The sequence below is a fragment of the Choristoneura fumiferana genome, chromosome 11, assembly GCF_025370935.1.
Source record: "Choristoneura fumiferana chromosome 11, NRCan_CFum_1, whole genome shotgun sequence".
NCBI classification, from domain to species: domain Eukaryota; kingdom Metazoa; phylum Arthropoda; class Insecta; order Lepidoptera; family Tortricidae; genus Choristoneura; species Choristoneura fumiferana.
Genome location: NC_133482.1, coordinates 459,653 through 482,075, shown reverse-complemented (window position 1 = coordinate 482,075; position 22,423 = coordinate 459,653). Strand labels below are relative to the sequence as shown.

At 39.1% G+C, this 22,423-nt stretch overlaps 2 protein-coding genes across 3 annotated transcripts in view; both read right to left on the bottom strand.

Annotated features, from left to right (window-relative positions):
* Positions 1 to 22,423, bottom strand: part of LOC141432432 (ADP-ribosylation factor-like protein 2) — a 221,445-nt gene that overhangs the window by 163,333 nt on the left and 35,689 nt on the right. The window lies entirely within an intron of this gene.
* Poxm (paired box pox-meso) overlaps positions 1 to 22,423 on the bottom strand; it is a 36,059-nt gene that overhangs the window by 9,194 nt on the left and 4,442 nt on the right. For both annotated transcript variants that reach the window (XM_074093986.1, XM_074093987.1), the window contains exon 2: positions 106 to 256. In XM_074093986.1, coding sequence (XP_073950087.1) covers positions 106 to 256 — 151 coding nt within the window. The remainder of the gene's footprint in view (positions 1 to 105; positions 257 to 22,423) is intronic.

The following is a 22,423-nucleotide window of genomic DNA, read 5'->3' as shown; positions in this document are numbered from 1 at the left end:
GAGAATAAAGAGAAGTTCCTGTGTCTCTCGATATTTTAAGTGCGTTATGCCTTTTTGTCCGATGACTTGCTTGAGTATGAGCAATGTAACGAGTGTCCCCTGTACCTGATGCCGAGCTGCGCCAGCTCCACGATGCGCAGGCGCACGGCGTTGGGCAGCGGGCGCCCGTTCACGAACACGCCGCCCAGCTGGTTCACCTCGCCGTACTGCTGCGCGCCCGCCACCCCGCCCGCGCCCAGCGCGCCGCCGCTGCCGTCTGCAACCAAACTGACGTCATCATCGGCTGAAAGACTATCTGGAAAGGCCTGGAAGGGCCTATGGGTGATTCGGGAGACTTGAGCAGGATTCATTTATTGAATCAGGCGTTACTTTGCGGAGGTCCATATTTATGAACTACCCAAAACAATTACTTTGCTCACCGGCGACCTTATGATAGCTACGCTTATGCAAGATATGCGCGTTCATGAAGTTCCTCTATCACTACCACGACACTACACTGACGCGTTTCGATCTCAAACAGAGCTCATCTTCAGAGCAACACAACCGTACACCATGCTACCAGATGTAGTAACATCTGTTAGTAATTGTTTTAGTTAGCAGGATTCATTTGAGCAGGATTACCCTACCGAATTCAATTGGTTAATGAATTGTAATACATAGCTACGAAAAACAAGTAATAACCCGCCAAATCTACGCGTCCTATATTCTCTCTAAATTTCTGTTCCATTCCATCTCTAGGCTCGCTATCTTGGTCACAAACATATTCAGAATTGCTTCGAGTACAGAATTTATAGAGAAATAATTGAGATTAGACTAAGTCATGACATTAGATTAAGTCATGACATAAATAAAACCTTCGCGGCCCTCTTTGAACCCATTGATAAATCAATTTTGGTATTTGATTTTAAGTCAAGCACAGATAAGACTTAAATTACATCAATCAGTTTAATAGTTCCGTGAAAGAAATTCGTACCTACAGCTATAATGCGTTAATCCTATCTATGTACCTACTTTATATCAACTAATAAAGTAGGATTAGTAGATGGATGAGCTATTGAACTAAATTGAACTAGTGAACTAAATGAGTGATATACTTGATAATGAACGAAAGATGCATATGTCAATCTTTTCTTTTTAGTGACAAATTTTCACCATATCAATGTTTTTGCAACAAAATATACCAATATATTATTCGCTGTTCTGATTAACTCTTTGACAAAAAGGCACTTCCCCGAAGCCGTCCTACATCGCCGAAAGACAAACAGCCGATTCGGCCACGTGTGCGTGACGCCCGTGTGCGTCGGTGTCGGGTTCCGCGACCTTTGATGTGGGCGCGCGAATACGACGCCGGTTGTAAAATGTAAGCTTGTTAGAATTCCGGAGCTTTATTTGATGCAGTTTAGGGAAGCCGATGTAATTGGAATACTCAGGTATTTCAAGAAAGTTTCGAAGGTGCTTCTAAAACGAAATTTGGTTGTGGAGGAACCTTTAAGTTGGCTTTGAAGGTCTATGAAAAGTCACCACGACTCTATACGTGTAAAAATGGTGGCAATCGATTGTCAAATAAGATAAATGAATAGACGTTTAGTATTAATACAAAGTGGACTCGTACCTTAATCCGTGCCGTGCCAAGTTTTAGAATAGGACAGCCTATCTCTTCCCGTAGGTGTCGTAAAAGGCGACGGAGGGACCTAATGTGAGAGTAGCCAGCAGCACTATATATTGCCTGTGGTGTGGAAGGCAAGGGGAAAGTCACCCCACTATTTTCCAAAGAAAGTTGTCAAGAAGGTTCACAACCGACAACCACTGCAACCACTATTTTGCCAATACTATTTAAACTGCTTGTGCAAAGCCAGTTTCTTTGGATCCTATCAAAGGGGGGGGGGGGGGGGCTACTATGAAATATGAAATTGAAGTTCGTATCGTACCATCCTTCTCACTCTCGTATTAAATAATATTAGCGTCAGCGGGACAGCGAGATACGAAGTAGTATAGGGCCAGGTCCTGGCATACGGTTTATGTGAATCAATACGCTTACTTAAGAGGTTCTTTAACACATTAATCAAAGCCTCCTAAAGCTAAAGATCTTAAAACAATATAAAAACTAAAGACAGTAAATAAAATAAATAAATAAATATCATGGGACACTTGACACCAATTGACCTAGTCCCAAACTAAGCAAAGCTTGTACTATGGACACTAGGCAACGGATAAACATACTTATATAGATAAATACATACTTAAATACATATTAATCATCCAAGACCCGGGAACAAACATTCGTATTATTCATACAAATATCTGCACCGGCCGGGATTCGAACCCGGGACCTCAAGCCCCCAATACCCCAATAGTATTCAATTTACAATAAAATAAAATTGTGAACATTATTTAAAAAGATACATCTGAGGGAGGGTAACAGGAAAACAAAACTTCAAAGTAAAATGACGCTTCTGATTCAAATTTTTAACCCAACACAAGCTGTCAGATGCGCGGGCGCGTATCGCGTTGCATCCTCCTAATAAGTGTCACGAGTGTCACACCACTCGAGATGAATGACAACAAGCGAATGAATGAACGAATGAGATGCAACGCGACCGCGCCGCTGTCAATCTTTGTGAACGGTTGACTGATTGAGTTTAAAATGTTGGATGACAGCAGAAGTGCACGGGGGCTATCAAATTAGGAGGAAACACATGTAACGTTTACGGCGTTTTAGATGCGTTTGAATGTTTTTTTATTGCCACATTTTGTGTGTCATTTTTAGGGTTCCGGAGCCAAAATGGCAAAAACGGAACCCTTATAGTTTCACCATGTCTGTCTGTCTGTCCGTCCGTCCGCGGCTTTGCACAGGTACTTTCAATGCTAGAAAGCTGTAATTTTGCATGGATATTATATAAAAACTATGCCGACAAATGGTACAATAAAAAAATAAAAAAAAATTTTTTTTTAGGGTACTTCCCATAGACGTAAAGGGGGGGATTTTTTTCCTATCCAACCCTATAGTGGGGGGTATCGATGGATAGGTCTTTAAAACTATTAGGGGTTTGCTAAGACGATTTTTCGATTCAGTAATTTGTTTGCGAAATATTCAACTTTAAAGTCCCCCTAAAATCTAAACCGGTGAGTGGAAATTAAAAAAAAAAAACAATGGTAGTAAGTATATCAAACTTAAAAGGAAAACTATAACGGTTAAGTTTGCTTGAGAATTATTAGTAGTTTAAGAGTAAATAGCAGCCTAAGGTATAAAATATACCTACGAGTAAACTTGGAAGATTCCGTATAAAATACGAAATCCTTAGAAAAATATTACTTAATATTTTCGTAATGGCTACGGAACCCTATTTCGGGCGTATCCGACACGCTCTTGGCCGGTTTTTTATTTAGTCCTTAAGGTTGCGTTTCCATCTCCACTCCGCTCAGCTGTTTCCACTAGAGATGTGCTGTGCGAGTACATGTAAATGAAGCGTTCCTATTAGTTCACGAAAGACACATTCTTGCAACACATCTTCGCATATCTTTGATGAAAACGCATTCTAAGGCGACTCAAACCCAGAAAAAAAATATCCGCTTTACCTACACGTAGAGTATTATGCTTTATGCATGAGAGTTTCTATATATGCTGTGTCCTTGCTGTGTCTGCCACATTAAGTAGCAGAGCTGGGCAATATCCAAATAAGTTGTTATCCGAATACCTATTGTTCCAATAATCAATACACACGATTTTTTAAAATCATTTAAATAAATCATTCGACAATTTTTTTATTCGTTATTTTATTCAGATATATCTGGGAAAAATATTCAGAATTCAAATTCATTTACTTACTTGAGAAGCGGTTACAATGGTTGTTCTATAAACAGATATAATATTTGTCCAGTGCTCTCGCCGGCGGCACCAGCCGTCTAGGCACCGGCATATAAATACTATGGCACTAGGTATTGAAATTTAATAAAGTGTAATTCATGCATTAACATTGATATATAAAAAAATCTTTGATGCTATAATACCTTTTTTTAAGTAAAATTTTATAAAGTGCAGTTACAAATCTATTATATGGTAAACATTTTATGTCACTGGGAATTCTATTAAATATATTTACAGCAATACAAAACTTTTATGGTTATTCCATACAAATAAGCAGCATAGTCAAAATACCACTACGGGACTTATCACGCTACGCGTTACGCGTTAGTGGTATTTTGACTATGAGTGAAAATCACCAAAGTTTAAAACAAATAAACAGCACCAATAAAATTGTATCTAAACATATACCATAAAAGATACGTGGATAAATTATTCCACCCTGAACAAATTATTCCACGAATAGAATAGTCATTCGATAATTCTATCCGTCATTCACGAAAAATTTGGTTAATCTTATTCGTCATTCAAATAAATGCACATCTCTGATAAGCACCTACATCGGGACTCACCGGGTAACGTCTTAAATTGTATTAAAGTTCAGTTTGAACATTTTGAAGTAGTAAGCATTTACTTAATTAAGAATCATCACTTCATAAATAACTCGGCCGTACAAATCAACCCGTCGCCGGCGACAGTTTACCAACTTTTTTCTTTGCTGTGACGGAGTGCGCAAAACGACGCCCGCGCAGCCCCGCTCGTCAGCGCCGACAAATCGCCGACAAGCCGACATCGCTTTTTGTTGCGCTTGCGCCGATATAGATCGAAGCGAAGTGCCGACGAATTTACACCCCTTTTAGGAGTATTAGGATAATGAGTATAAATTACTTATTTATGGATAGAATGTTGTAATTGTTTACCTAAATTTGGGATAGCAAAAGGATACCTATCAACAATGAAACGAGTAAATAATCAGTGAGGGCTCTTTATATTCTGTAATTTGTAACTTCATCTGTTACAGTTACATTATCATCATCATCAGCCGGTAGATGTCGTTTGTTGAACAAATGCCTCCTCTTCAGAACGCCACAATGAACGACAACTCGCCATTGGCAACCACTGGTTTCCTGCAACACTGGCGATATCATTCACCATATAATAGAACGCCTGCACTGCCAACGCTTCGTCTTCCAATTCGTGGTCGCCACTCGAAGAGTTTCTTCTTATACCTAACACATTATCACTTATTGCTTATTGTTTTTAATCATTTTGTGATGCATTCAAATCATTCGTGCCAGCTTTTACGAATCGACCTATAGAATAGAGAACCACATTACCCAAAATAAGCATAAATAGACTTTCGCATTTGTAATTTGTATTTATTAATGTGAATATCACAAAAAGCGTCGTGTCCGCTGCGCCGGCGCAGGCAGCCGCACGTGTGTCCGTGTTCACGGAACACTTGTCGGTGGCATTGTTCACTTCAAAGTGCCGGTGGCTGTTAATCACTTTTTGGAATGATCTTTTAAATTTATGTGATGTCAGAAAGAGCCACTTCGTAGGAATTGCAACTTTTGAGGTCATTGGAGGTCATTTTAGCTTTCAAGTGTCAAGTAGGTAGGAATACTATAGGTACCTAGTAATGAAATGAAATATACTCAGCGGCAAAAATTTGGTCCACACTACATACAGAATTACCTATGTACTCGTATTAATGCATACATTTGAGTGCCAGATTTTTTGCCGCTCAGTATATGATGAACGGCTACCCGCGGACATAAAAAATGAATGTTCGGATGAGACATTTGGACGCACACTAAAAAAACTTCTTTTAGACAAGTCATTGTACTCTTTAAAAGAATACAGTGAGATTTTATGTTGACATCATATATGCATTTCATTTTTGTTTTTATGTACTTACCTTGTTTTGTACTCTTGTTTTTGTTTTGTTGTCATTTTTCACAGTTTTGTGAACTGAATTTTAATTTCATATTTAATTTTATTGTATTTTGACATTTTAATTATTTGATTGTTCGTTTGGTTCCTATTGCATAAATTTGACTTAGATTTAAGAATATTCTTGTTTTGCTTTTAATTATTATTATTGAATTGAATTCTAATTTGACATTTTAAATTTATTTATTTTTTATTCTCGCTGACTATTTATTATACTTAATAAGATTTTTTTTTGTATACATTTGACGATCCTTTTGTGAATTTCTTGTAATTAACTGACATGTGCTTATAATGTATTTTTTCAAAAGGTAATAAGTAAATAAATCTAATCTAATCTAATCTATGTAGTTCATTTTGGTTTAGACATAGTAAAAAGTAGTTTTATAAACAGGTACCTACCCACATTTTGTGTGTAATAAGAAGTCCTGAGCTTTTCTTATATCTTTAAACGAGCAATTCTTATATATTTATTTATATCGAGGATCTTAGTAACGGCTCTAACGATTTTGAAGAAATTTGCAAAGTAGGGGCTTTCTGGTGCGAATAATCGGTCTAGCTACACCAGTAAGTAGCTATATATTTATTTTTATTGTAATAAATAAAATGATCGTGTCACAGTGCTTGTAACAAAACTCCTCCGAAACGGCTTGACCGATTTTTATGATTTTTTTTGTGTACATTTGGTAGGTCTGAAAATAGGACGTAAACGATTTTTCATACTTCTTACGCGGACGGAGTTAAAGTTAAGTTTCAATTAACCCAGGCATGTTTTTATTTTTAGATTCACCTAAACACCAACACCACATTGTATTAGGTTAGTTTGATTGTATAATTACCCCTGTAAATATTTTTCAGGATTCATTTATTGTGGGTGAAAAATGTATGTACATTGATCGATGTTCAAAGTGTTCCGCGTCAAAGGCGGGACTATATTAAGGGGCTGTTTCACCATCCATTGATTAGTGTTAACTGACAGTTAAATGTGATGCCGTCTCCGTCTATTCAAACAAAACAAATAGAGATGGCATCACATTTAACCGGCAGTTAACACTAATCAATAGATGGTGAAACAGCCCCTAAGACTTAGAATTACGATGAAAAACTTTTACTTAAGTACATTGACGTTCAAACAAATTAACTCAATTGCTAAAATATAGAATCTTGTAGAATAATGTACAATACTTACTTACGAGTATAACCCGTGAAAAATTGTTAATATTATGATAGATACAGTTATATTTAGCAGAATGGAACACAATAAACGCCTAATTTATAGGAACAATTGAGGCAAATCTAAATGAAATGCCATTTGTACAGTGAAAGCTACAAGTTACACACAATAAAGCTAATAAAGTGTGAAGCTGTGGAGTGAGATATTTACGAGGTGATAGTGCCGCGCTGATCAACACATTAGCGTGCTAGTGATGGGCCTGTGTCGATAAAAAAATAATTGAGTTTTAGAGATAACCTAATTAACTTTAAAAACTTGGAAATTAAATGTCATGTATGTCTTTATTTGTTCTATGTTTGTTCCTATGTTTGTTTTTTATGGCGTTAAATAAATGTATTTTCTTTCTTTCTTTCTTTCTTTCAAATGAAATATTTATTTATTCACAATGAACATATGGTTGGATTAGTTGTTATATTAAAACGCCCGCATTTGAAAGTTCAATGTCTCAAAAATGACGGAATCAATTATATTTTATTGATTTAGGTACTTTAATAAATTGTACAGCATAACAGTAAACTAAAGCACTATGAGATTAAAATACAACATATCCTCCAAATCCATCCAGCCGTTTTAGCGTGAAAGACTAACTCACACACTGCACTCACAAACTTTCACATTTCTAACATTAATAATTTTACTATAATTTAACTACTTCCCGAAGTTCCCAATCCGCACTGGGCCCGCGTGGGAACTATGGCCCAAGCCCTCTTGTTCTGAGAGGAGGCCTGTGCCCAGCAGTGGGACGTATATAGGCTGGGATGATGATGATGATGATTAACTACTTACCAGCCAAATACGACATTCAATTCGTTCTCGGATTATATAAGACTCCACATGGCTCATTATCTAACTAAGTCCGGTCACTGGTCACGATTATGACAGATAAGCCAGTAGGCAGGCATATAATGCATACCAATAGATACGGTTTGCAGTCGTTTAGTCACAGTGGTTTTACAGTCATTCAACAGGCTTTGCATCGACCCTTGCAAAAACAACACAAATCAAAAATAGAATTTATATGAAGATGAATGAAAAAATGTATTTAAGAGTATTAGGTTGAGACATTATGAATGATTCGCTTCTAGTGAGTATAAAAGTACCTACTAAATTAGGTAATCGATAGGATACAATAAAATATCAACGCCTCCCTAGTGATATCAAATCGACTTCTCAATTTAGACTGCTTTCTTTGAGCATCAACTAATTGGCCTGAGAGCGAGATAGCCATATCCAATATTCAATAAGTCAAAGCGGAACGGTATACAAAAAGGTGGTAAATATCTTTCTCTGAAATAATTTACGGTTTTCTTTGACGTTTGTCCGCTGACAGTTACTTGTGTTTTCGGCGAATGGTGCAATCATTAATCCGAGCGCGACTGAGGGTTAATATCGCGCAAGATATATCGCTCTTCGAGTTTGAACACTGGATGTTTGAGGAAGAACAAAGGGTGCAATGGATCGTTAAAATCGCTCGCGAACGCCGCGAGTTTGTGGGCCATAAATATGATAATTACTGGCTTCTTTGATTTTAATGATACCTAATGGTTCCCAAACTATCGGCGCAGATCCAACTTCTAAGCGGGTATTTTTATATTCGTCTTTTAGGGCTAAATAACAAAGGCGGTGTATTTCAGGAGGCTTGTGAAGTGTGTCGATGTGGATTATTTATAGTTATTCCTCTCTTAAAATAGATGAAAAAGTCTGAAAGGGACGATGAGCTGTAACACAGTTTTTATTAATATGGCAAACCGGTGGACATAGCTCCTACCTGTTTAAATTTTGGTCGTTTAGACGACCAGAAAAATTATACGTACCATCAGCCAAATATGTGGTCACCACCCTAAAGTTGATAATCGTTTGCATGTCATAAAACAATAATGCCAATACTCGTAGACGTGTCTGTCAACTTGAAAGTTCGACTTTAGCGACATATTCATGTGATGGGAACTTGTTTAAAAATTGATAGACCACTTATTTGGCTGATGTAGGTACTACCTATAGGTCGATTCATAAGAGCTGGCATGAATGAGTTGAACTTAATTGAAGTAAGGACACATTGTCACTGTGAAAGCCGTTCTTTTACAGGTTTCCAACGTAAATAAAAAAAAACTTTAATCCCTAGAGAATAAAAAGGAGCTTTAGTCCCGATATGCAGAGACTAAAGTAACATTTTCAGAGCATGAGTTGGGAAAAACTTATTGAAGTATAACGGTTTACAGTAACATAGTTTGGCGAGCGTTTTTAGCTGCTCACTGTTTACGACAATGCAACCGGCCAATCAGAACGCGGCGCGGGCGCCGCTGCCATTACAGATGTAACGGACCTCGATATGAAATAATTACATTTAGTATTAAATAGGTTTTTCCTTAATTAAAAGTGCCGAGTAAATGTTTGGGTTGTTATCAGAGTACGATAGCACCGTGTAAACATAAGGATGAAATCACGAATTGGTTTTTATTAGAGTCGTCATCATTTTAAGGCTTATACATAGACGACCCATTGCATTTAGCACGCGAACTATAAATATTTTCTGGTTATCTATTGACGGACTAAAGAGAGTAATAATATATCTTTTTTTATATATAAGAGGGGGAAAACGAGCAGACGGGTCACCTGATGGAGAGCGATCACAGTCGCCCATGGACACCCGCAACACGAGGGGAATCACAGGTGCGTGGCCGACCCTTTTAGGAATTAGCCTCGATAAAAAATACCTCGTTGAGTTTCTTGCCGGATTCTTCTCAACTCTCAACAGAGGTTATTCCCAACCGGTGGTAGATTTTTTTTGACATTCATAAGTGCTTGTTATAGTCTAAATTGAATAAAGATAGTTTGACTTTGACTGATAGGTGTATTATGTCTACAGGGTGGAAAGTTGAGATGGGGCAGCAAGGGCAGCTACTAGATCCCTTGCTGCTCTTAGGAGACCTTTACTACTTAACTATTTGAGTGATGACAATCGACATTCACAGATTTTTGATAAAATGTAGTCGGCGAAAAAATCGACATATTTGACTCTTTTTTTTAATGCCAATCGGTCCCATTTCTATAAAGGATCAAAACACTCTTTGAGACCAACTGAGATAAGACAAAACACCCACAAATCAGAGAAAACTTTTTCCATACAGGTAAAAGTTTGTAAAGGTCTCCTAAGAGCATTTTATTTAGAGATCTAGTAGCTGCCCTTGCTGCCCCATCTCAACTTTCCACCCTGTATATTATAGAAGGCAGGAGGAAGGAACTAAATGGTTTAGAAGCCTTCTGTTTAAAATAGACCCCAATTGAACAGCTGACATAAAGTGACCGCCGCGGAGAGCCGTCACCACAACAAGTACAAAAAGGGAACCAGTAGTAATAGTCCAGTAGCTCTCAGGCACTTGCGCCGTGTTTGCGGCTGCGCCCGCACACGGCGACAGGCCGCCGACAATCGCGCCGCCGGGCAAACATGCGCGGGCGCGGGCGCGGGCAAACACGCCCGGTAGCTCTTGCGAAATGATGGAATTATTATTAATATTGTTTATGGGTACCACTAACTGACTTACAAATTGATTTGTAGTTAGCGAGCTTTGTCAGGCTTTTGTCTAATTTTTCACGTCTTAAACCGAGTTTATATCTCTATTCTCTATTTATTGCTCCTGAGAAGAAGGGCTATTTAAAAAAAAAAAATTTAAGCTGTTTATTTCAAGCAAAAGAACAAAAAAAAGCATTTTACTATAATTAAAGAGTCTTAAATCCTTAATCCTAATTTTAAGGATTTTAAGGATTTTAAGGATTTCGTAGCCCTTCTTCTCAGGAGCACGCGAACGCGACTCGGCGGCTGCCGCAACACGCACACTCAAACTAAACTCGGTTTAAGACGTGAGTTATCCGTTACAATATCATTTAATATGAGTGAGTCTCACGGTAGTTTCATGTTCAAAATTACTGCTACCTTCAAAAAATGGTAGAGGTGCGATTGTGAATTACCTATGTTTTTCTACCCTTGATCCTAATCACGTGGATATTAAGTCTATAACGTTTTAGCCAACAACAGTCACATTGCATCAAAAGCAGAAAGCTTGTTTGGCAGCTGCTGAGGGCTACCGCTTAATTGTTCTTAAAGTTTATTCTTATTTTTCAATTCAGTTTTCACCACACAACTCACATGTCTTTTCATCACACTTGCTCGTAAACAGTGTCGTAACATGCAGGTTACCTTGGTTGCAACCCCCCAAATAAACCCTCGACCTTAATGTGCTTGTCATGAAACCCGTGGTCGGTAAATGAGTCATTACCCGTACTAATTTTGTTGTCATGAAGCCCAAGGTCGGTAAATGAGTTTGTTACTGCATGGCGTGCTGGTCGTGCTGGCGTGCAGGAGCACGTCGGGCGCATGGCCAGGCTGGGGGAGGGCGGCGCGGAGGCTGGCGCTGCCAAGAGCGTAGTCAGCGGTATCGGCAATTTTTGAAAAAATATTAGTTTTTCTTTTACAAATATACAATTTTACTCGCAAATGTGATGAAAAACAATGTATGTCGCACGGGCGGTACTAGAATTACGAACATCGACTCATTAAAGACCTCAGTCTTCGACTTCAGGCTTCTAATAGACTCTCGTTCGTAATTCCTTGTTTACCGCCCTTAAGACACAATGTACTATAATATTACTATAGATTTACCCCAGTTTAATACAACATCGTAATTTAAAAGGTAGGTCTAGCAAACTACGGCGACTTTTGTAGGTAGACAACGGTACAGTTAAAATTAAATCCAATGACACCAAGCGCTGCTGCAAAAACACATTTACGAATGACAATCTATTCTTCAGCGTCACCTTAAATCACTTGTAATGATTGTGGCCGAAATGTCAAAGGTCTCAGCCGGCGTTTAGCCCGCGCCATCACTCATGCCCGCTAATTAGCCGCAGCCCAGCACTAGCGGCACGTGCCATAGACCACTAATTTATTGAGGGTAAACTTTGCCCGAAGGCCGGGTGGGCAAATGAATATACCTGGGAGCAGTTGAAGGGTGAACTTTGCATTTACTTTGGCTTTAGTGTAAGAGGAAACGGATGAAGGATGGTGTAGTTAGAAATCACATACAAGATACATTGTGTAGAGTTACGATAATGTAGGTAGACGGTACGACCGCTCTAGTGGTGGTCCCTGTCCCAGTTGTTGCCATGCAATTTTATATTGTTAGTATCACTTCCAAGTGAGAGCTGAGTGTCATCTATTGGTATTAGCACGTGAAACCCTAGGACATTGATGTTACTAAAACCTGAGGCTGTATTGTGTAAAGTTTCTGACGCTCACAATCGCAATAAAATGACAAATTTCGCATACAAAAGTTGACATTTGATTGCGATTGCGACCGTCAAAAACGTTAGGCAATACGACATCTGGCCAGCTTATTAAAACAAGTTTCTACCTTTGGACAAAGGCCGAAATCCAGAGTAGAATTCCTTCTCAGGAATGTTCTAATTTCGTAAATTATTTGATTACATAATCATAGATGAATATAAAAAAAAGTTAGTGAAATTAATGTGTGTTCCGAATGTTAAATCGTAAATTAGTCACATAATTAGGCATGAATACTGTGGCGTTTAGTATGAGGCTTTATTACATAGGTTAGAAATATCCAGATCTTTGTCCAGAGGGTAGAGACGTCAAGTATAGTTTTATAACAAATCTATTCAAAGTCAAAGTCAAGTATCTTTATTAAATTTAGGCTATAAAAATCACTTATGAATGTCACAAAAAACTACCACCGGTTCGGAAGAACCTCTATTGAGAAGAATCCGGCAAGAAACTCAACGAGGTATTGTAGGCGTGCGCAGTGTGCGGTATCGACATTGTATCACTTACATTTGACATTGCCACAGCTCTTGAAATTTAAATCAAAGCTGCCACAGTTATCAGAGTGAATTAATTTGGCAAACGCACAAGTCCACAGACAGTCTCCGGGCGCGAGGCAGCGCAGTGGCATGCCGCAGCATTCAATCGCCGGTCTCGGTAATTTGTTAGGCTGTGGCACTTTTACGAGCATGCAAGGGGATCCGATTTGTTCAGGGTATTTTTAGATTTCCGCACAACTGCGTTGTTACCAAAGGTTGTAAGGTATAAGGACGTTAGACCTATTGGAAGTAGTGTTTCGTTCTGTAGCCAATTAAAGGTTACAGCTGGACTCTGGCAAAAACTATAAGTAATGGAGTGGACTGAGGAATCTGTGTTAGTCCGTTAACGAGGCGAGGCTGGAAGGGTAAATATTTAAAGATGTTTTGAAAGGGGCTGGGCGCGCCGGGTACGGGCTCGAGGGTGAACCACTTTATTGATAGTATCTTGAAGGAGTTGGAACGAACATCATTCTCTTTTATAATCGCTTACACTTGTTTTTCATCATTCTTGGATAAAAAAAAAATGTCAACAGGCTTAAGCATCTTGTTCCGTCAGTCGGTTTCGTGCTGTCACACACGATGGACCGAATTTTAGAACCTATGGTTAATTTACTACAGCATTAAAAAATCTTGTTGTTTTATAGTTATAATTTTTTTTGGCACATTATGTCATCATCATCATGCCTCCCTCATATCCACCGATTGCTCGAAACTCTCGCACTGTTTTCATTTCACTTTTGGAAGGCCTGCAGGGCTACTACGAAATTCGTAAGTCGAAGTTCGTATCGTACCGTCCCTCTCGCTCTCGTATTAAATAGTATAAGTGTCAGAGGGACCGTACGACACGAACTTCGAACTTCGTGTTTCGTGGTAACCCTCCTGTCAATCCTTCATCCTCCGTTTTGTGGTCGCCACTCGCGGACTTTTCTTCCCGAACTATCTGTTCTTCGAGCATTGTGGACCACCCATTGCAACTTTAATCAACTTGCATTTTCTTCGATCATACGGCCTATAATCGGCCACTATGGCCACTATATAAGAACATCTGTAAGGCATTCAATTTATTTTTCACACCTCTCCTTCAGAAAAGTAACTTTTCCTCCCTGACGAGAGGGAGCAAAGTGTAACTTTTCTGTTCACGGCTTTTCTAATTATTTTATTGCAAATTATTTATTGAAGTTGATAATTGTAAAGCCACGCCATTTTCTATGCTGGTTGTTCTTAATATTTAGAATTTGTTTTTTTCAAGTTTCTTAATGCTCGGTGTGAAAATTTGTATGAGCCACTCGGGAGCAAAATTATTTTCATCTTGGGCGTTAACACTTGAATCCCTCGTCATTACGCTCAGGATTCTACTTTAGAATCCCTCGCTACGCTCAGGATTCTATTGTAGAATCCTTCGCTACATTCTGGATTCAATGTACGCCCTCGCCGTAAATACACCATTTTGCTCCCTTGTGACACAAATAACTATTGTACGCGTCGAAATTAGCGCATTAGGTATTTCTCGTTGTTTATATCTTTCTTTTAGGTACAAATAACATCTTGCATAACGGTACATACAGTCCATTTGATTTGAATCCGAGAGCGGTCAGTTGCGCTGCGCGGGCGCACGGTAGCGGGGGGCGGGGGGTGGGGGGTATTTGCCGCCATTACGCTGTTGACTCGGGCCTGCGCTTAATGCGTGCGTCAACACGCGGTGAAACCTCCGGGACGGAGACCAGCGTTTGTTGAGAGCTTGTTTGCTACTGGCGGATGGTTTTAATCTTGGGGTGGACCATTGCCTACTAATATGCGTAAGTTTGTGTGTGTGTTTGTTACCTTTCACGCTAAAACCGTTGCACTAATTTAAATGAAAGGTATATAGCTGGGCGTCGAAATAAGTACTTTTTTCGCTAAAGTAAATGTCCCAGTGCTCGACATGCCAATGTCCAATAGATGACACCCTGCCACTACGTTTGTTGCTAATGACATAAAATTAAATTTGGACATTTCGCCTTTGTACTTACATCTACTTCTTTCGTTACTTGTTAATGTCAAATGTTTTATACAATGCTAAATAAAGAGTCATAATGTCATAAATACTATACCTACTAACACTCGAAAATCACCGTATACCTATTTCCACGGGATTGCGATTTATTTAGGTACACGTAAAATTGCGAAATCTCAAACGTTAAGTTAGTCTAGATTCTAGAGGCCTGAAATTTTGCAAGATGTTCTAAACTAAATGTTCCAGGTATGCTCGTCTGATTTATTTACTAGCTGTTTAAAATTACTAAGATCCAAAGCAGAAACTACCAACTTTAATAAGAGTCTCATTTCATTATTGCTAATATTTACATACCTATTGACGATTCCGCATTGTCGATGAAACCTTGGCATTTGAACCGTGAGTGATGTTATTAATTTAAAACATCAAATTTTACGGTTATGTGCCCTTTACCAGTCAACTGACCATTGTATAAACTAAGGACTAAGCAATCAAAGACATCAAACGTAAAACTGAGTAAAGAGAAAGAGGCAGCGAGGTAGCGGAGCATCGCGTCTACAAACCGAACCCAAACCGCCGCGTTCCGCGTTTTGCCTCCGCAAACACGCTACCGACTGGAAGCCGAGTGGATGGAACCGACCACACAACATAGATCACAAACAGTATAACAGTGAGAATGAAAACGACCGCTACGTTTCAGCTGCGGTATTAAGTTAGGTTACTGGTTATATGCGAGTGTTGCGGCGACGTTGCGCAGGCGCCGGTGATCGTACTGTTTGTCCATTTTTAGTAAAAGCATTGCTTAATTTAAAACGAGGACTGGCTTGTTTTAGTTCGATGATTTAATCAGTACACTGGACAGAAAAAAATAATTTGTCTTTCTATTTTAGTTAATGTTTTCCTAAATATTAAAATGTTTGACTTTTTCTGACAACTAAGATGGTACCAAGTATTTTATATAGTATATACCTAGTGCCATCCACAAAGACGCGTGATTTTGTCAAAATTAGCCATTAATGACATTTTAATAAGAACCACGGCACGCGTCATCGTGAATGACTCTACCTACCTATAGAGCATATGTTACATTTATCTGACGTGTCATGTCACAACGCGTCAGATGGTATGAGTCACATTTAACACACCCGTGTGGTGTCGAGTTAGAATAACACCTCTCCATTTCTTCCGTGGATGTCGTAAGAGGCGACTGAGGATACAGGTTAAGGTATACCGTAGTAGATGACAGGCTAGCAAACAGTCACTATTGTACCGTTTTTGTCAAACTTAAACCTAAAATTGCTAAAAGTGGCTCCGAAGCAGTAACGTTATATAATACATGCGTGGCATGATGTTTGTGTGTATTGCATCAGCCAAATATCAATCACGCAAAAATAAATTCAAACCAGACGCGGTTGGACTTAAGAGTTTAAAACGTTTTGACGCTACACAATCGAGCTGTACATTGTAAAGTTATTTTTATCCCGCATTGTGCCCTTAATTTACGAAATAAATATCATTCTGACGCGTCATGACACGAGATGTTACCTCTCCTTAAATTCAGCAGCCTTACAAATCCACGAAAATTTAAGTTTTTTGTGTTGTGTCAACGTCATAAATAAGTGATCACATTTGTACCTTGTCATTTTAACGTCATGTGTGATAAGTACATATACAAAATTGTGTACTGACTGAAAGCGACAAGGTACAAAAGTGATCACTTATTTATGACGTTGACTGTTCAAGAACATCTGATATTGAAAATAAAGCATGTTCAGAAAATTATCATTTCATTTTTCATTTCATTTCAAAGGAAACCGTCCTTTTTGTCTAGTCATGTTAATGTCATAAAAGTCAATACCATAAATGCAACAATGCGATTAGCCAAAGGTACAAATGGTTTACAACAATGTTTGCCCACTACTTAGCGTACTTACAGAAGCAAACAAACCGATAATGTCTTATAGTCTATAGAATAGAGGTGTCAGTCCTTTGTAAATGTTGTTTGAAATCAGGGTAGTCTGCGCAAGCGCAAACACAGAGGACAAACAGAGCTAATTGACAGGAAACTGTAACATTATGCGTGTTTGGGCCGTCGCTTAGCGCGCAGGCGCGGCGCTACGGGCCCTGCGCCTGCGGCTCAAGTTACTCTTACAAATAAGTACAAATTCTTTACGTGTTTTTAATCTTAATCCTACAGATCCTACTAGTATTATAAATGCGAAGGTCTGCGTGTTTGTTAATCTCTCATGTAAAACCAATGGACGAATTTTAATGGAATTTGATATCTAGATTTTAGGAATAACAGTGTGGATAGTGTTTTGTAGTTGAGTAAAGCGTGATTTTGTTTGAAAGAATGAGGAAGAGGTACCAAGTTCAAAGCGATACTGTCTGTTGCGATTGTTAAAATAAAGATTTTATGTCCACCCGATCATAAGATACGTAGGTACAATAAAAATGTATGTTCAACAAAAACCTGGAGTAGGTCCCGTTCAAATCAATAAGTTTTAATATGAAGGCAGCTTTAAAAAAATATATAATTGCCAGCAATGTACAGCAAAGTAAATTGACAAGTAAGTGTAAATCACAGCCGACAGATACTTTATTCTTGTCACTTTGCTGGCAATTATAATTTTGTCCGAAAGTTAATAAAGTCTGAACTATAATTTATTAAATTAAATTAATGACATGGTTAAGTTACAGAAAAACGTTACTTTAACCTCCCTTAAAAAGCCTTACTGCCGGTCTATTAACACACTGTATATCTTGTGAAAATATCCAGAAATTTCTGAGAACTTTTTCAACTTTTTGGAAACATTTCGCAACTTGCACATCTGTAATAGAACTGTAGCTTTGTTTGAAGATGACTTTCACTGTTCCGCATTTTTGCATTGTTGGTGTTTTTTAATTGTCGTTGTTATAAAGTTTTGTTTGTTAATGGGTAGGTTAATGGAGCTGTGGCGCGTGCGGTGACGCGCGGCCGACCCCGATAACCGCGATTATCGGCGACCCGCGGCCCGCGATAGCGGGGTCAGCTCGGCGGACTCGCGCTGCCAGCGGTACTGGGGCCACAGCTTTACGGGATACTAGCGGTTGTTTTCCAAAAAAAAAAACGAATATGTCTGTCCTAGCTTTGCAGTCAAGCCTGAATGTCTGCGGTCCCATGGCGCTCCCATAACGGCAGTGGAAAATCGCCGATGTGTTTTTAGAGGGTGAAGTTACTTAAAGTGTGAGAGCTCCACATAATTTTCCAAGGAAAGTATGCATAAAGCATTTTCACATCGCAATAAAGGGTCAGCTCGGCGCGGACTCGCGTTGCTGCCAGCGGCACTGGAGCCACAGCTTTACAGGATATATTAGCGGTGTTTACCGAAGAAAATTTTGAAAGGAAACAATGTCTATCCTAGCTCTGCCAGTCAAGCTAGAGGGTTGCTCGCGTGGAAAAATTCACGCTGCTGCCAGTGGTACCGGAGCTACGCCTTTACAGGATACTAGCGGTTGTTTACCGAAGAAACATTTAAAAGGAAACAATGTCTGTCCTAGGTCTGCCAGTCAAGCTTAGAGGTCGGGTCGGCGTGCCAAAACTCTCAAGAGATGTGTCTTCGATCCATTTTCCATACAAACGTAGTCCCAGTCACATTAGTCACGAGAGTGGTAGGGTAAAGTCTGGTTAAATGCCACACTTTTTGATGTATACTTTCGGTAGGTAAATTAAAAACATTATGTTTGATATTTATACTACTATTATCGATTATGTCGGACATCTAGGTACTTATCACATAATAGGGAATACCTAGTTTGCCTAATTCATATACATATACTGATGGTTTTTCCGAAAGCGCTGGTAGTATAAAAAGGGGCTTGTAAAATGGCCCTTTGCGGTCTACTTACGGAATAATTGTTTTGATTCTGAATACAGAAATCGCTTAGTCACGTTTGACACTGTATGATTTGAAATAAATTGAAAATAACATAGATCAATTCCCGCCCGCTTCGCCACGCTCTTTCCACAGCCTTACCGTTATTCATATAAATTATAATTAAAACAAGTCGCGATAATCGTGTGAATTCATTACGTGAGCGTTTTATGGCTTTCGAAGCGATACGCTCTTGCGCACCCGCCTGGAATATCGTATTAATGATAAAACCGTGTTTTACGTCGTGTTCGTTTGCATTTTGTTTCACTTTTAAAGAAAGAAAGAAAATACATCTATTCACAACACAAGACACAACAATAGTATTAAGTACAAATAGACAACACGTAGCCGTGGTGGCCTAGTGGTTTGACCTATCGCCTCTCAAGCAGAGGGTCGTGGGTTCAAACCCCGGCTCGCACCTCTGAGCTTTTCGAAATTCATGTGCGGAATTACATTTGAAATCTACCACGAGCTTTGCGGTGAAGGAAAACATCGTGAGGAAACCTGCACAAACCTGCGAAGCAATTCAATGGTGCGTGTGAAGTTCCCAATCCGCACTGGGCCCGCGTGGGAACTACGGCCAAGCCTCTTGTTCTGAGAGGAGGCCTGTGCCCAGCATTGGGACGTATATAGGCTGGGATGATTCATTCAGATTTGTGTCTGAGGAATAGTTGAGGAGAAAGGGATGGATAGACTTTGCGCTAATGTCAGTATGACGAAGATAGCTGAGGCTGTTCAGACTTGAAGCAGGGATTCCCAGCATGGGGATTCGTATCCATTCGTTTTCCATAATTTGATTAGCAATATTTTTATTCATCATAAATTCACCTGTCTGTCTGTCTGTCAGCTGTAATTTTGCACGGATATAAAACGCACGGTAATCTATGCCAACAAAATGGTACAATAAAAAACTAAAAAAAAATTTTTTTAGGGTACCTCCCATAGACATAAATTGGAGGATATTTTTTTCTCATCCAATCCTATAGTGTGGATAGGTCTTTTAAACCCATTAGGGGTTTGCTAAGACAATTTTTCGATTCATTGATTTTTTGCGAAATATTCAACTTTAAAGTGCAAATTTTCATTAAAATCGAGCACCCCTCCCTCTAAAATCTATAACCGAATACAACGCGGACGACGCCGCAGGCAAAAGCTATTATTCCATAAAATATTTTTTGGAATATTGACATTGATTTATAAATAGATAAGTACTTACATTGCTAAACGGCCCTGGAGCCTAAACAACGTGGCACATACGCCGTATCCGCGCGATGTCACGCAGTGCCCTCCGCAAACGTATGACGCACGCGCGTATCGCGCGATAACCCGCGCCCCGCGATACCGATACTGCAGCGCTGCGCCCGCGCACGTCAACAGCCCAGGTAACGCCAAAACATGTTGCCGCAAACTTAGACACGCGTTGAACACGTGATTAACACATGTCCGTATAGGTAGTGCCACCAGAGTTGAGGTCACGCACACAAGAATATGTTAGGTATTGACAGCAGGATTTTGACATTCACTCATTCATTTAATTCATTCTCCTTTAATGAAATCAGCTCTTCATATCAGTGGCGTAGCTAGGCGTAGGCGGAGTGGGCCCTCGCCCAGGGCCTCGCACTTAAAAGGGCCTCACGAGGCCTCTTTAAATGCGATGCGACCATAGAAAAGGGGCCTCGCTGATACGACTTCGCCCACGTCTACATTACTCCACGTTACGCCATGCGCCACTGCTTCATATAGTTGTGTGTGTGTAATCATTCACTTCAACTCTCGTGGCACTAGGTACCATCGGATAAGTGGTCTATCAAATTTTTAAACAAGATCCTATCAAATGAATAAGTGTGTCGCTAAAGTCGAACTTTCAAGTTGACAGACACGTCTATTGGCATTATTGTTTTATTGCATGCAAACGATTATCAACTTTAGGGTGGTAGAGCACATATTTGGCTGATGGTACTAATATCTGACACAACAAGCGTGCATAAATATCTGATACAACTCTATTTCCAGGGCCGGAAGGACGTGTCAGATATTTTTGCACGCTCCGCTGTGGCAGATTAATGCTGGTGACTGTACGTATATATTTGTTAGGGATATAGATCGTGGTTATTTTTAATGAGCTTCCGATATTTCGACGCAGTTGCTTGCATCATGATTACGGGTAGGAACTCCATCTACCTACCCGTATTAAAGGCATAGGTCATTCATACACATTTTGATTGGTTGAGCAAATTTTAAGAAAAGGTAATAACAGGAGATGGATTACAATAAAATTTTACTAGATAAACGACGCTAACAATAACGTTTGGTTGGTAAATACATGTTGGTTAAATAATTGAAAATCTCAGAACCCCAACAGCCTTTTTTTAATTTAACACTCTCGATTCCGAACAAATTATTCTGAGATTTTCAGTGATTTAATTAAGCCTTGTGTTTGTAATGTACATAGTAAGTAATGTCCTAAATAACTGTTTCGTGAACACGATGAAAAATCTCGCTGTGTTACTTACTTGGATTAGTTTCAATAGTTTATTCACAACGTTGATGGTGTAATGAAATAGGAACATTAATGTCGATGACGGGATCGTAAACCACATCAGTTTTGCGCCTACTTTTCGCAAAAAGATGGGCGTTGTAAGTTTGACGCCAACGTTTGTCTGTCTGTCTGTGGGATCGTAGCTCTCAAACGGATGGACCGATTCGATCAAATTTCGATGCAGTTTTTTTTACGTGAAATCTAATTTTCTTGCGGTGGCTCTTAGCTAAGATTCATTAAAATTGGTTCAGCCCTTTTTGAAATGTTGAATTTTGTCCCGTGTGGTGTCGGGTTAGAACAACTGTTAGAAGAGGCGACTGAGAATATAGGTATACCGTAGGCGACAGGCTAGCAACCTATCACTATTGTACCGTTTTTGTCAAACTTAAAACCTAAAATTGCTAAAAGTGGCTCCGAAGCGGTAACGTTTCGTGTGCTCTGCCTACCCAATTTGGGAATACAGGCGTGATGTTTGTGTGTATGTGTGTGTGTGTGTGTGTGTGTTAGTAAATCCGAAGTAAAATTATCTATGGTTTAATTACTGTTGCGTGCGTTTGTACTTAATATTAATATCCCCATGGACCACATGCTTCCACCGCTATCATACTAATAAACAGTACTACTAGTTTTCCCGCGCGTCGTAATGTTTTACTGATTTCACCTTATCTGCAACTTGTTTTGTAAATATTGTCTTATCATGTTTCTCGATAATATCATATTGTTATTAATTAAAACAGGTTCTTACGAGTTTAAAAACCATTGTCAATTTGGGCATTTATAAGTTTACTTATTCGTTTTTTTGTTTGAATCAACTTAATTTCTGAAATCTTAACCTAAATAACAATAAAAGAGTAACTTAACTAATTGACTGACTACCAGACAAGTTGTCAACGCATAACCCAAATTACTGAAGCTATGCGTAAAAAACTTTAGGCTGACATACTTGTATTCGAGAGTCATAGATATAGAGGTGCACTTTATTTATTTATATTTTTTTGGTTCATTGCATATTTTAAACAATAGCATTGTAGAATAGAGAGGGATTTACTGTCAT